A 16,580-nucleotide genomic window follows, 5' to 3' on the forward strand; every position below is an offset into this window, starting at 1 on the left:
CTTCTCTGTCACACACAGAGCTACACATGGAGTTACCTGATCAAGTGTGAGGGGAATTTCCCCTCTCCTCATGGCTCAGTCAGCCGTCAGTTTTGGCGTCAGTAAACTTTGAAAGTACTTTGATAACAGTAAACAAAGAAGTTGCTACTAAAATGTATACACCAGTACTTAGCAGCACTTCCCAAACAATTCCTGTGTCAATTGAAAAAAATATGTGAATCGATAGTATTCCTTTAACCACTTTACCCCCGCGCGTACGTATTTCTCCGCCCCTTTTTCCATCCTTTAAAAACCAGGGACGGAGAAACACGTACTTTCCGCGTTCCCGACGCTGTTCCCGCTCGTAAACACGCCGCCCGCCGCTAGTAAACACGCCGCCGCCCGCTCGCCCGGAGATCAATGAACGGGAAAATCCATTCCCGTTCGTTGATCTAAGCCCCACAATGACCCGCTGCTCTCCTATGGGCAGCGCGATCATTGTGAGAAGAAACTCACGTGTCCAGCCTCCTTATTCTTCCTCCAAGCTTCCGGAAGGAGGCTTGGAGGTCGCAATAAAGCAAAAAGTTACTGTGGCCATCTTGTGGCCAAATAGTAAACTACACCCTACACATTTTTCACATACAAATAAATGACTTTTACACAAAAAATTAACTCATTACCTCCCACACTCCCCATTTTTTTTTTTTTTGTAATTAAAAAAAAATTCAAAAATTTACAATTAAAAAAAATACATAATTAGTTACCTTAGGGACTGAACTTTTTAAATATTTAAGTCAAGAGGGTATAACACTGTTACTTTATAAACTATGGGCTTGTAATTAGGGATGGACGCAAAACTGAAAAAAATGCACCTTTATTTCCAAATGAAATATTGGCGCCAAACATTGTGATAGGGACATAATTTAAACGGTTTTATAACCGGGACAAAAGGGCACATAAATTTCATTGGTTTTAATTACAGTAGCATGCATTATTTAAAAACTATAATGGCCGAAAACTGAAAAATATATTTTTTTTTCCCCACATTTTTCCTATTTTCCCATTAAAACACATTTAGAAAAAAATAATTCTTGGCATAATGTCCCACCTAAAGAAAGCCTAATTGGTGGCGGAAAAAACAAGATATAGTTCATTTCATTGCGATAAGTAATGATAAAGTTATAGACGAATGAATGGAAGGAGCGCTGAAAGGTGAAAATTGCTCTGGTGGTCAGGGGGTAAAACCCCTCAGTGGTGAAGTGGTTAAGTTTAATATGTACAGACTGGGCAAGACTTGATATCAGTAACACTGCTGTTTAAACTCTAACAAGAATAAATAATGTATTTCCCAAGTGAATAACAAATATTGCAAAGAAGATAAAATGCAGCATTACAATACATGGAATTTTTGCTCAGAGGGGACGCTCCTTTGTCCATATTCAATTAATTCTTTTCTCTTTAGTTTTCTTCAAGGTGAAATTTTCTAAATTGTCAATAAAATGCCTTGTAAACCTCCAACAAGCAAGAAAATACAAAAAAAAAAAAATTGATAATACTTTTGCACCAACATTTTGGTATTTTTTCAGTTGCAAGTGCTGCAAATGTATTTTAAATAGAACATGAAAAATTATCTCCTATGAGATAATTTACCACTGCTTGCTTTCAGACAACCTCCCAATTTGAGACAAATGATTATCAGAAGTGCATTATCTACACCAGAAACTCCAGACACATTGCCCTGCAATAATGCAAAGTGTGAGACCTGCCCTTATATCTTGTGCACAAGCCAAATACAAATACCAAACTCACAGAAATATCATCAAATATCAGACCAATTTTCCTGCGAGTCATCCAATGTTGATTACATGATACGCTGCATGAAATGCCCCTCAAGAGGAATCTATATAGGAGAAACAGGACAAAAACTGTGCACAAGAATGAACCAACACCGCTTTAAAATTAATGAGGGTAAAATGGACATACCAGTGAGCCAACACTTCTGTGAACCAGGACACAGCATGCAAGATCTAAAAGTACTTATTCTTAAGGGTAACTTCAAAAATGAACAAGCAAGGAAGATTTCTGAGTACAAATTTATGAAAATGTTCAAGACATTAACAGAAGGGTTAAATTGTGGAACAGGATTCATGACTCCTTATGTAACATGATTGACTTGGCTTCATGATCTTCAGAAACCTGCTAGATTTCATGTTTGCTTGAATTAGCTCACTGGCTCCAGCCTGCTGATCACCTGACATCTAACTGCTAAACAGCAACCAGCACAACTGCCATCTTTGTCTTTGCTATTTACCTGCATCCGTGTTTAATTACAGCTAACATCTGGGAATATGCCTGAAGAAGGGGACTAGATCCCAGAAAGCTTGCATCATTTAACTTCATCAGTTAGCCATTAAAAGGTATTACTTTTACAAGACTTTGTTTTTTTCTACCTACAAATATCTCCTATGAGAAAACTTGGGAGAAAAAGTTAATTACATACGGGTTTATGTCCTTATGCTCTTTTTCCATTTTTTTTAAAATAAAAGCAGAATGACGAGATGGTCTAGGAGATTGTAGTGTGCACGTTCTTTCATTCACATTTCTTTCCACAGATCAATCCTCAGATAATCCAGAAGATCCTCCGGAAACTACAGTTCCACCACCAGTCACCCTATTCACAACAACTACTGCTGCCCCTCTCATCTCCTCAGGTAATATTAATCCTTAAGATGCAATTTTACATTCCTAATATACTTTAATATCCCTAAACAAAACAGAAGAATTCTAATCATGTCTTCCAGACTGACTGATCTTTTATATCTTGTTGTGATACATTTCTTTGACATATACATTAGAATAATCAATCCTTACTGGATTCCTTGTTAAGAAAAGAAGCTAGTGTTAGCAAATCATAAGACTTGTTTAGATGAACTGATATGAGGGCTAATTAGTTTAGCAAAAAATGTAGTAGAATACATTTTCCTAGGATTCCTTACAATTGGCTGCTTGAGATTTTTTTTTGTACCATGCACAAAACACTATTCTAATCCCTTTGACTTTTAAAGCAGCAGGGACAGTCATAAAATCTCAGTGAAAAAAAATCCATACTGTTACATAGATAAATACTTGTTCTACTTACATAACATGTGTATTGTATTCAGTGTTGCTCGGATACCCCTTAAAGAGAACCAGAGACGAAGCACCCTCATGTATTTTATTACATTTATCAGTGGGAACATTACAGTAAACACCTACCCTGCTTTTAGTTTCATTCTTATCTGCTTAATTAGTCTATTAGCAGCTGTGATAAGAATCCCCGACTGGCTCAGTCTAGGTTTGACCTGGAATCATTATAGCTGAGTCACTCTTCTGTGGAGTCTTTTCAAGCCCAAGCCTGCCACCTCCTGGCTCAGATTTCCTGCTTTGCATACTGAGAGCTGTGATGACATGGGAGGGGCTGCTGCTGCTGAGAGAGAAGCTCTGAAACAGACAAGTGTGGCCTGCAATATGATCTGTGTGCTCTGTGTGCACTCTGCATACTGATGATGACTGCAGTTTCATTCCTATGACCTATGATACCAAAATGAAAGCACACAGATGAAAGGCTGCAGCAGCCTTTCTCATATAGCCTAGACAGCACATCCAGAACAACTCATAACCCGGAAGCAGAAGGGATATGAGCCGGTGGCCATATTTGATTTTTCCTGGAGCAATAATGGATAAAAACACTAAAAAAGGCACACCACAGCAGCGAAATTATCAGGTAGAGCATTTATTCTTTACAGGCTATCGACTGATATGTTTATTTTGTGTGAAACGTTCATCTTTGGTTCCCTTCAATCATGGATCCGAATGCGGCAGTTTTTATTGGAGCCATATCCGGATCAACCCGTGATCGCGCCCCGTATATTTTGACGCGAAACCCATATTTTTCCCATGTTTAGTAATGAAAAAATCCACAATGACGGGCCGTGACCCGTATTTTCCATGCGTAACACCATGCTCGCATGCGTAAAAATGTACATATTGATAGATCATATTGCGCCTGCGCAAGCGTACCCGTAATCCACACGTATATTAAATTATGCATGTACGTACGTGTCGTAGTATTCAATGCGTAATGGCAGGTCAGTACCATCGCTCACTGAATGCGCATGCATAACTTGCGACTCGTACACGTAAAAACGTACATGTACGTATGCGTGCTGGGCATGCGTAAAACTGTCTGGAAGTTTGAGCAGGGAAGCAAGTAGGTGCCCCAGGACTTACAGAGACCCCAGACAGACAGAAGGATGGCTCCCAAGATCCCCCCTGAGCTAAAAAGAATGATGATTGTGGTAAGTAATCGATATTAACAAAATGCATATTGCAGAGTGTTATTGAAAGTGATATATGGTGTAGTTATATTGTAATGGTACTGTTAACTTTGGGAGTGGCAGGGGCATAGCGATAGGGGGTGCAGAGGTTGCGACCGCATCAGGGCCCTTGGGCCAGAGGAGCCCCAAAAGGCCCTCCCTCAACTACAGTGTTAGCTCTCTATTGATCCTGTGCTCATAATAATCACTAGCTAGCTAAACAAGTACAGTATAGAAATCTGTGTGCAGTGCCTGCCTGGCCTGCACTAGTAGTACTAGTAATAAGCACCCAACAGCAGACACTAGCAGCACAGGTCACTCTAAACTAAACTAAACTGACACATAACCACTGCCCAGTGGCTACTGGCTAGCTAAATACAGTACAGGATAGAAATCAGTGTGCAGTTTGTGCACAGTGCCTGCCTGGCCTACACTACTAAGCACCCAACAGCAGCAGACACTAGCAGGCAGCACAGTACACTCTGAACTACGCTGACTAACTAAATGACTATTATCACTGGCTAGCTAAATACAAGTAATAACAGCACAGGAATGAGCTAAAACGCTGTGTTTTTAACACTAATTGCCCTTGCTTTGTGACACACAATGGCTGGAGATGCTCTCAGTCACTCAGTGTCAGCAAGGACAGAGTTTCTCATGATGGCCGCTGGGTTTTATACAGGAGGGGAGGGCATAGCCTCCCCTCCTGTGATTTGTTGCTATAGCCTACGCTAGGGGCCTTTGATTGGCCCAGTGATGTCATCACTACATTTTCCCGATCACGGCCACATCACGGCCGTGATTACGGGTCGTGATCCGGATATTTTTACACAACCCGTGATCCGAATTTTACGCATAGCCATGATCCATGCGGATCATGGCATCCGGATCATGGCCCATGATGCGTAAAAATGGGCATGAATCACGCGGACCCGTGATCACGACCACCCGTGATAGCAACACTAATTGTATTGTATGTTTTGCTTTCAGTGAATGTTATATGGTAAAGAAAGAGAAAACTGTTTCAGGCATTTCCCATTTTTATTACCTCTGACTGAAGCCAATCCTGATGTCATTTCCTCTCTTTTTTTCCTCATAGAAACTGCCCTGTCATGTCTAGCTAGCTTTGTAAACACATGTGAGCACAGCATAGATCGTGCTACAGCAGCTTCATAATGAACTGTCCTCAGCCAATCAGTAAGGAGCTGTAATGTGGGAGGGGAGATAACAAGCTTCCCTTTCCTCAGCAATATACCAAACAGAGCCAGACTGACTGAGATAAGATTTATTACAGCAGAAACATTCCTGATTATATTAGGATGCGTACAATGCAGGATCAGGTTGTAGAATGTATGATAAACACAGAGCAGTGGGTAAATGGAATTGATTTTATGGCAGACAATCCAGCTTAAAAGAAAACTAATACTTTTAAATGTTTAACACATCTATGTCTCCTTGGGACTATATTATGAAGGTGTCACACATAAACATCCCCACAATGTAATACCTGTATACTGAGGTGACTTTGTGTCAATAACCTTTTTTCCCCCTTTCTTCAGCTTTGCTCTACCCATATGGCTCATCAATTGACTCTCTCAGTCCTAAGATAGATGATGGAGGAACAGAGCTAATACGTCTTTCTAGAGTCATCCCACTGTTTGGAACAGCATATTCCTCCTTATATGTAAGCACATTACTTTACAATTCACCTTTCAGATTGAAATGTAACTCCGAAAATAGTTATATATTCTAGTCAGGTGTGGTGACATCAGCATCAATAAGAGTGCCCTGGCATATACAAGTTTTACAGACCTGAGAACTGTGATTGGGAATTCCACCCATTTCCATATAATAAAAAAAAAAGAAACAACACTGTTCTATCGGCATTGGGCATGTGTCTACTTTTTTTTTTCTTTTTCTTATTTATAGGTGAATAATAATGGTTTGCTATCCTTCCAATCACCAATCGGTCAATATGTGCCACAAGCACTTCCTGTTGCTTTTGGAAACCCATTTCTGGCTATTTTCTGGGCTGATGTAGATAATCGGTATCAAGGTGATATATATTATCGTGAGAGCACTGATCCTGATCTTCTGTACCGGGCCACATCTGATGTCAGACTGTATTTCCGGGACCCACACTTCTTGGCTCAGTGGGTATTTGTAGCCACCTGGCATAGAGTGGGGTATTATGCTTCTAACACAGACAAGGTAAATAGAGTAATGCAATCATCTTTAGATGAAGCCTGTTGTTGATTTGTCTGCACAGCGCTGAACACTTGTCTGAACTTAAGCTAGAATTTTAGTTGGTTTATCTTATACATCATTGTTTGTATTTACAGCTGAACACATTCCAAGTTGTGCTGAGCACCGACGGTAATCAGACATTTCTCCTGTACAATTATGAAGATATTCAGTGGCCAAGTTTGGATGCAAATGGCTACATAGTGTATGGACCTGTCGCCCTGGTGAGGATATCACTTATTTTCTTTATACAGAAATTAACATAAATAGTTGAATATGCGGCTTTAGTAAATAAGAAATAGTTACCTGAAAGTCTGAAACCTTCGACTACAAATTGTGTTGTTTGAAATATGAAGGTTTTTTGTTTTTTGAACTTTGAAGGTATGAAAAAAAAACAAAGTTTAAGTTTTAGGTAATAAGCAAAAATCGAATAAGTGCATTAATAAGATAATACAAATAACAACAACAATAATAGTATTAACAACTATAACGACAACAATAGGAATAAGAAGAATGTTATTGTTTGTTTACCTTTGGTCCACTTGCTAAAATATTATTGTAAATTTTTAGTGAAAGTATGGCCCCTTTTAAAAAAAAAATTATAAAAGCATTGGCAGTTAACTGCAATTATTTAGAGGGAATAATAAATAAAAAAGAAATGTTGTTTTTTGTAGGACATTTACAAAAATGTACATGCCAAAATGAGTGTGTGGACTAAAAAGACTATTTCCTGGGTTTTCTACTGTGGTTAGGTGGTTTGAACATATTAAAAGTTTTGATATTGATTTCCTAGCATGAAGTATTTATTTAGTGTATTCTTAATCTGTGCAGGCTGGATTAAACAGTGGCAATGATACTGGGTACTACGCAATCCCAGAATCCCTCTCTCCTGCCATTGCCAACATATCATCCACCAGTAATGTCAATGTCACTGGACGCTGGGTGTTCAAAGCCAGTAATCTACATCCAGAAGATGTTCATGGAGATATAGGTGAGTAACAACTAAGTTTAATATGTACAGGCTAAACTCTAACAAGAATAATAGTGTATTTCCCAAGTGAATAACAAATAGTATAACGAAGATAAAATGCAGCATTACAATACATGGAATTATTGCTCACAGGGGATGCCCCTTTCAATAACTTTTTCTCTTTAGTTTTCGTCAAGGTGATATTTTCCAAATTGTCAATAAAATGCCTTGTAAACCACCAGCAAGCAAGAAAATACTCACAATTATTTTGATAGTACTTGTGCAACTACTTTTTGGTATTATTTCAGCTGCAAAGGGCTGCAAAGTTATTTTAAATAGAAGATGAAAAATTATCTCCTATGAGAAAACTCAGGAAAAAAAGATAATTACATTTGGGCTCATGTCTTTATTTACTTTTTCCATTTTTTTTTTTTAAATAAATGTAGAATGCTGAAATGGTCTAGGAGACTGTAGTGTGCATTTTATTTCATTCACATTTCTTTCCACAGATCAATCTTCAGATAATCAGGACACTACAGTTCCACCACCAGTCACCCTATTCACAACAACTTCTGCTGCCCCTCTCATCTCCTCAGGTAATAGTAATCCTTAAAGCGGATCCGAGATGAAAAACTAACTATAACAAGTAACTTGTCTATATAGCTTATCTAAAGTTTAGATAGTTTGCACAGCATATCTAGCTGCAAAACTTTCAAAAGTTTATGATTATTTATTCCTGTGATACATTGAGGGCAGCCATTAGTGTTGGGCGAACACCTAGATGTTCGGGTTCGAGAACGTTCGCCGAACATCGCCGCGATGTTCGGGTGTTCGCGCCGAACTCCGAACATAATGGAAGTCAATGGGGACCCGAACTTTCGTGCTTTGTAAAGCTTCCTTACATGCTACATACCCCAAATTAGCAGGGTATGTGCACCTTGGGAGTGGGTACAAGAGGAAAAAAATTATTTGAAAAAGAGCTTATAGTTTTTGAGAAAACTGATTGTAAAGTTTCAAAGGAAAAACTGTCTTTTAAATGCGGAAAATGTCATGTTTCTTTGCACAGGTAACATGCTTTTTACCGCCATGCAGTCATAAATGTAATAAAGATGAGAGGTTCCATAAACAGGGACCGGTAACGCTAACCCAGCAGCAGCAGCAGCACACGTGATGGAACAGGAGGAGGCGCAGAACGAGAAGGCCACGCTTTGACACACAACAACCCAGGCCTTGCATGAGGACAAGAAGCGTGCGGATAGCATGCTTTTTACCGCCATGCAGTCATAAATGTAATAAAGATGAGAGGTTCCATAAACAGGGACCGGTAACGCTAACCCAGCAGCAGCAGAAGCACACGTGATGGAACAGGAGGAGGCGCAGGAGGAGAAGGCCACGCTTTGAGACACAACAACCCAGGCCTTGCATGAGGACAAGAAGCGTGCGGATAGCATGCTTTTTACCGCCATGCAGTCATAAATGTAATAAAGATGAGAGGTTCCATAAACAGGGACCGGTAACGCTAACCCAGCAGCAGCAGCACACGTGATGGAACAGGAGGAGGCGCAGGAGGAGAAGGCCACGTTTTGAGACACAACAACCCAGGCCTTGCATGAGGACAAGAAGCGTGCGGATAGCATGCTTTTTACCGCCATGCAGTCATAAATGTAATAAAGATGAGAGGTTCCATAAACAGGGACCAGTAACGCTAACCCAGCAGCAGCAGAAGCACACGTGATGGAACAGGAGGAGGCGCAGGAGGAGAAGGCCACGCTTTGAGACACAACAACCCAGGCCTTGCATTAAGACAAGAAGCGTGCGGATAGCATGCTTTTTACAGCCATGCCGTCATAAATGTAATAAAGAGAAGAGGTTCCATAAACAGGGACCGGTAACGCTAACCCAGCAGCAGCAGCAGCACACGTGATGGAACAGGAGGAGGCGCAGGAGGAGAAGGCCACGCTTTGAGACACAACAACCCAGGCCTTGCATGAGGACAAGAAGCGTGCGGATAGCATGCTTTTTACCGCCATGCAGTCATAAATGAAATAAAGAGAAGAGGTTCCATAAACAGGGACCGGCAACGCTAACTCAGCAGCAGGGGCACACGTGATGGAACAGGAGCAGGCGCAGGAGGAGAAGGCCACGCTTTTTGAGACACAACAACCCAGGCCTTGCATGAGGACAAAAAGCGTGCGGATATAGCAGCAATGCTTTTTGCCGCCATGCAGTCATAAATGTAATACAGATGAGAGGTTCAATAAACAGGGACCGGAAACGCTAAACCATCCCAGATGTTCATTGGTCATGTTACTTGGTTGGGGTCCTGGAGTGTTGCGTAGTCGTTTCCAATCCAGGATTGATTCATTTTAATTTGAGTCAGACGGTCTGCATTTTCTGTGGAGAGGCGGATACGCCGATCTGTGACGATGCCTCCGGCAGCACTGAAACAACGTTCCGACATAACGCTGGCTGCCGGGCAAGCCAGCACCTCTATTGCGTACATTGCCAGTTCGTGCCAGGTGTCTAGCTTTGATACCCAATAGTTGAAGGGTGCAGATGGATTGTTAGACACAGCTACGCCATCTGACATGTAGTCCTTGACCATCTTCTCCAGGCGATCGGTGTTGGAGGAGGATCTGCACGCTTGCTGTTCAGTGGGCTGCTGCTGCATGGGTGTCAGAAAATTTTCCCACTCCAAGGACACTGCCGATACCATTCCCTTTTGGGCACTAGCTGCGGCTTGTGTTGTTTGCTGCCCTCCTGGTCGTCCTGGGTTTGCGGAAGTCAGTCTGTCGGCGTACAACTGGCTAGAGGAGGGGGAGGATGTCAATCTCCTCTCTAAAGTCTCCACAAGGGCCTGCTGGTATTCTTCTATTTTGACCTGTCTGACTCTTTCTTCAAGCAGTTTTGGAACATTGTGTTTGTACCGTGGTTCCAGAAGGGTATAAACCCAGTAATTGGTGTTGTCCAGAATGCGCACAATGCGTGGGTCGCGTTTAATGCAGTCTAGAATGAATTGAGCCATGTGTGCCAGAGTCCTGCCAGAATCCTCATCATCCTCTTGTGAGCGTTGTGATAGTTGTTGTGATGCATCATAGTCGTCACCTTCTTCCTGGTCTGCTTCTGCTCACCATTCGCACTGAATTGTGGAAGTCCAACGTGCACCGCTCTGGCCCTCGTCAGTGGTGGCAGGAAATTCCTGCTCCAACTCCAGCTGTTCCTCCTCCTCTTCTTCGTCATAGCTGCTGGGGCCAGCGTTTCCTGAGGCGGATGGCCTGATGTTGGTACCATCACGCTGATCGTTTTCTCCTTCAGATTCCCCCAGTTGCATCATGACAGCTGTTTCCTTGATTTTCAACATTGACCTCTTCAGTAAACACAGCAGTGGTATGGTAATGCTGACTGAAGAGTTGTCACTGCTCACAAGCAACGTGGATTGCTCAAAATTTTGGAGGACTTGGCAGAGGTCCAACATGTTGGCCCAATCGGATCCACAGAAGCTTGGCAGCTGGCCGGATGCGCCTCGGTACTGCGCCGTCATGTACTGGACCACTGCACTCTTCTGCTCACAAAAGCGGGCTAGCATGTGCAGCATAGAATTCCAGCGCGTAGGGACATCACACAGCAAGCGATGGTGGGGGAGATTGAAGCGCTCCTGCATGTTGGCGAGTGCCCCCGAAGCAGTACTTGAATTTCTACAATGTTTGGCCACTCGTCACACCTTCAACAGAAGATCGGCCACGCCTGGGTATGTCTTCAGGAACCGCTGAACTACTAGGTTCATCACGTGCGCCAGGCAACGGATGTGTGTCAGCTTAGCCAACCTTAAAGCGCGAATGAGATTACTCCCATTATCACACACAACCATGCCCGGTTTCAGGTCCAGCGGTGCCAGCCACAAACCCGTCTGTTCCTTTATTTCCCTCCAAATTTCCTCCCCTGTGTGCTGCTTATCCCCAAGGCAGATCAGCTTCAGCAACGCTTGCTGACGCATGCCAACAGCTGTGCTGCACTGCTTCCACGATCCTACTGCTGCTGGTGCTGGGTTCGCGTTTCCGGATGAGGTACAGCTTTGAGATGCGTTGGAGGAGAAGGAGTCAGAGAGGTAGCTGCTGCTGTTGTTATCCAGTGGGAGGGACGGCGGTGCAGCTGTTTGCCGCGTGGGCAACACCCGCGCCGTAGCAGGTGAGGAATCGCTGCCAGGCTCCACAAGGTCCACCCAGTGCGCGGTAAGGGAGATGTATCGACCCTGGCCGAACGCACTCGTCCAGGTGTCAGTGGTGAGGTGAACCCTGCAGGCAACGGCATTCTTCAAGCTTCGGGTTATTTTGCTGACCACGTGCTCATGCAACTCAGGCACTGCAGAGCGCGCAAAGTGGTAGCGGCTGGGAACCACGTAACGTGGGATGGCCACTGACATCATGCCCTTGAAGCTGTTTGTCTACACCACTCGATATGGCAGCATTTCGCAGGCCAGAAGCTTGGCTATGCTGGCTGTTACTGCCACGGCCCGGGGGTCATTTGCTGGCAATTTCCTCTTGCGCTCAAACATCTCCGAGACAGACAACTGAACCGTAGGGCTGCACACTGAAGGGCTGTTGGTTGTTGTGTTTGATGAAGACTGGGAGACCTCAAGAGCACTACTCCGGAAAGTGACAGTGTCAGCGTCGTCTGATGCTTGTGAATGTTGTGAACCACGCAATGGCTGGGCTACTGCTGCTGCTGAGGCGGGTCTGGTGGTGAGTCTGGTGAACCCAAGGGAGGCAGTGTTGCTGGTACCCTGTCCTGTTGAGTTTGCCCACAGAGTGGGATGTTTGGATAGCATGTGGCGGCTCATGCTGGTGGTGGAGAGGTTGTTAATACTTTTCCCCCTGCTCAGGCGGGTCTTGCACACCTTGCAAATCGCCATGGTAACATCCTCAGTGCAGTCTTCAAAGAAAGCCCAGACTTTGGAGCACCTGCCTTGCTGGCGATTTCTGTTTGCGCCTCTTTTGCCTCTCACTTGAACTTCCACGCTTGTGGTGCCTGAAATTTCGCGCCGCCTACCTTGTGGCACAAGGCGAACTCGTGCAGCAGTGGGTTCTTCAACAGACTCATCTGTGCTGCTGCTACGACGGCGATGTTCTCGTTCACAAATAAAATCTGGGTCTCTGTCCACATTGTCCATACCCTCCTTTTCCATCTCCTCAAACTCGTCATATGTCATTGTGGGGGGCCGCTGCCGTGGAGTAGAGCTCCCCAGAACAACCTCTGCGCAGCTCACTCCAACGTCGTCTTCCAGAGCTTCTCGGCCGACCTCCTGCAATTGCAACCCCTCCTGCCCAACTTGCTCTGGGATTTGGGTTTCAAAGTCCTCGGACTCGCCTTGTTGTATTTCAGTGCCCGGTGCATTTCCCACAGTTAATGGTTGTGAATCCGGGCACAACATTTCTGGCTGTTCCTCCATTGACCTTTGAAAGGTGGAAGTTTGTTGGGCTGGGAATAGCTCCTGCGAATACCCCATTGTGTCCTGAGGTAATTCATCGGACTGGTTATCTGGCAGTTGTGTGCGTGGTGTCGCTGCCGGTTGTGTCAGCTTTGTGCCCACTGGCTCCTTGTAACTGGCTGAGGACTCGGACCTCGTGCGTGATGTGCTGGTGCTGCTTAACCCACTGCTGGATGCTTGAGAGGTCATCCAAGTAATTATCTGGTCCTGTTCTTTTGGATCTGTGAGGGTTGTTGTCCTGGACAACATGGGCGGTATTGAGTGGGTTTTCTTGGGTGCTCCCCTGTGGCCTGTACGTGAACCGTCAGGGGAAACACCTCTTCCCTTGCCCCTCCCTCTTTCACCGGATTTCTTCCTCATTTCACTTATCCTTAAAGTACACGCTGACTGGCAGCAGTACAGTGGCAGTACAGAAATGCTAAAACTTCCAAAAAACTGCGCTGATATATTAAAAACGGGGTTTCACTGGTGGTGCGCTGCTCAATACACACATAAGATCACAAAGTTCATCAAACAGCTGCGCACTATGATACTTTTCAGGCGAGTGTCTCTCTCTTTCTTGTAAGACAATCAAACAATGCAATTGAGGTGGAGTTCTTCCTAAATGGCTTTTTTCAAAGTGCAGTGACCACCTCTCACGGGAATTCACCTCCACCACACCCCAAGCAGTGGGAACTCACCGCATACAAATGACCCTCTGTCAGATGGGTCTCCAGGGCCTATGGGGTCATCTGGCCGCCCCCTGCCATACAAGGATTCTCCTCCACTGTTGTCACTCTGCTGCAGTACCAAATCACCTCAAAAAAGCATAACCAAAGCTCCCATAGCGTAAAAATGTAAAAACACTTTAATATAAAACGAATTGCAAACTTACAAACACGTCCGTTGTTCAAGGCACAGAGTTTTAATGGGCTCTACCCCAAACGTGGGCCACCGGGTCGGCTTTAGTGCGCTGGTCCTTTTGGCCTCCCTCTGGTTCCTCACGCATCCCCTGGTCCTCTTTCCCCGTTTGCTGGCCGCGTGCGCTTGACCGGTTTCGTCGCCTATAGCGACTCCTCAGAAGCATGCGCGGCTCTCAGCAAGCTATCTCTTATACCTGTCCATCCCCTCCCTCCCCCCTAAGGTCTAACCCGGAAGTGTCCTTCCCCGCACTGTCGCCGCCAATGGGAGCGCGTCTACCCGGAACCTATTCCGGATACGCGTCTCCCTGGCAACTCTGTACCCCTCTGTGCGGTAGTCATGACGTCATCATAAAGCGACTGCTTCGTCGCATAAACATTACTAACTGAGGCAGTAGCCATCTAGTGTCCGTTTTCCTAACTGCCTCTTCCCAAGCGTAAAAATCCCTTTCTATGCGAGTTACTTACTCGCTTTACTCTGAACAGCCTTAGCTTATGCCCCTTGGTGGCCTAAACTTTTACTGCACTCTTTCTTACGAATTTTGCAATACCATTAGGCTTATCGTCTCAGCACACCCTCTGCTTCCCCGGGGACCCCTTAGGGGTATAACCCTCACAGCGAATTAATGGATATCGATCATTTTACAATATCAGTTTATACGGTATCATATTGTCTCAACTCTCTATCTCCCAGAAGATTTTTCCTGCTTTTGACCAAGCATGTTACATTTTTTCTCATTTTTATGTTAGCTCTCCCTAAAAAATCCTACATTGCCATATAACACACTTCAAACTTTCTAAACATTTTGTGCAAATCAACGTGCAAAAGTGAGTATCACCCTTCTTGAAAAAAACCACTCAGCTTGTGAATATTCATAAAACTAAGTGTCCCACCCCTCCTCCCCCAACCTCCCATTTACTATTCCCCAAAACATCAATAGCATCGTGGATTTTCAAAAGTGGCTTCCACTCACCCTTATTTTTTTCAATCATTACTTATAAAACATACCAAATCTATGTTAGCATTTAACCCCCTTGGTTTCAATGTGTCCAACATATAAATCCATTTTGTTTCTCTTTGTGACACCCCTTTCACCAAATTCCCCCCCCCCCCCCTCCATGGTTTAGCTATCTTCTCCACTCCACAAAAGGACAACAACGACGGATTACCACCGTGCTCCTTCTTAAAATGGGCTGATAGCGTATGACTCATTAGACCTTTTTTGATATTCCTCAAGTGTTCACCAATCCTCTCTTTCAGAGGTCTTGTCGTCCTTCCAACATATTGGTAGCCGCAAGGGCACCAGGCCACATATACTACACATTTATCATTACACGTAATGAAGTCCCTGATCTTAAGGACCTCTCCATTAGAGTAGCTTCTAACCTGTGCTCCTCTCTGTGGTCTGGCCTCTCTACATCCCTTACAGTCCCTGCATGGAAAGAAACCGGGTTTTTGCCACCCCAAAAACTTGGGTGGCAGTTTTTTTGGTTCTACACAGCTTGGTGCTAGGAGATTTTTGAGGTTTGGGGCCTTTCTGTAGATAAACTTCGGTCTCATAGGTAGTAATATACCCAAATCCGTATCTGACAATAGAATCTCCCAATGTTTTTCCACTATTTTCTCCAAGTTTTTATATTGATTACTAAACCCTGTTATAAAAGCATAATTATGTTCTCCATTCCCACTTTCCTCATTCCTTTCCCTATTCACTAGCTCTCCCCGCCACCATTTTCACCCTTTGTATTTCCTCCTCTAGGAAACTTTCCTCATATCCCTTTTCCATAAATCTCCTCTTTAAAACTGCTGATTGATCTTCATAATCCTCCACCTTACTACAGTTTCTCCTCACCCTCATGAATTGTCCCCTTGGCACATTTTTTATCCACTTTGGATGGTGACCACTTTTGGTGGATATGTACCCATTTCTATCTGTAGTTTTGAAAAAAGTCTTGGTCTCAATCATATTGTTTTCTACCATTATTTGAAGGTCCAAAAAGTGGATACTCTCTGTGCTACTTTCATATGATAGTTTTATATTCAGTGCATTGTGATTCAATCCCTCAAAAAGTGTTTCCAAACTCCCTTCAGTGCCCTCCCAAAATATCAACAAATCGTCAATATACCTTTTCCATTTCATAACTCCCCTTGTTATAGGTTGCATCAAAACTTGTTCTTCCCATCTTCCCATATACAAATTTGCCATGCTAGGTGCAAATCCCGCCCCCATTGCACATCCCCTGTGTTGTCTATAAAATTTCCCCCCATGCCAAAAATAGTTTTTCTGTAGAGCAAATCTCAGTACCTTCAGCAGGAATTCCACCTGTTCCATTGGTAATTCCCCATTGGTGAACACTTGAGGAATATCAAAAAAGGTCTAATGAGTCATGCGCTATCAGCCCATTTTAAGAAGGAGCACGGTGGTAATCCGTCGTTGTTGTCCTTTTGTGGAGTGGAGAAGATAGCTAAACCATGGAGGGGGGGGGGGGGGGGAATTTGGTGAAAGGGGTGTCACAAAGAGAAACAAAATGGATTTATATGTTGGACACATTGAAACCAAGGGGGTTAAATGCTGACATAGATTTGGTATGTTTTATAAGTAATGATTGAAAAAAATAAGGGTGAGTGGAAGCCACTTTTGAAAATC

The 16,580-nt window shown here is 43.8% G+C and overlaps 1 protein-coding gene across 6 annotated transcripts in view; it reads left to right on the forward strand.

Annotated features, from left to right (window-relative positions):
• LOC137521964 (uncharacterized) overlaps positions 1–16,580 on the forward strand; it is a 159,883-nt gene that overhangs the window by 76,802 nt on the left and 66,501 nt on the right. For 5 of the 6 annotated variants that reach the window (XM_068241931.1, XM_068241933.1, XM_068241932.1 and 2 more), the window contains exons 14-19: positions 2,592–2,690; positions 5,894–6,018; positions 6,264–6,545; positions 6,677–6,802; positions 7,410–7,569; positions 8,058–8,144. In XM_068241931.1, coding sequence (XP_068098032.1) covers positions 2,592–2,690; positions 5,894–6,018; positions 6,264–6,545; positions 6,677–6,802; positions 7,410–7,569; positions 8,058–8,144 — 879 coding nt within the window. The remainder of the gene's footprint in view (positions 1–2,591; positions 2,691–5,893; positions 6,019–6,263; positions 6,546–6,676; positions 6,803–7,409; positions 7,570–8,057; positions 8,145–16,580) is intronic. The other variant, XM_068241936.1, reaches the window with a different exon arrangement.

This window comes from Hyperolius riggenbachi, chromosome 6 (genome assembly GCF_040937935.1).
Source record: "Hyperolius riggenbachi isolate aHypRig1 chromosome 6, aHypRig1.pri, whole genome shotgun sequence".
NCBI classification, from domain to species: Eukaryota; Metazoa; Chordata; class Amphibia; order Anura; family Hyperoliidae; genus Hyperolius; species Hyperolius riggenbachi.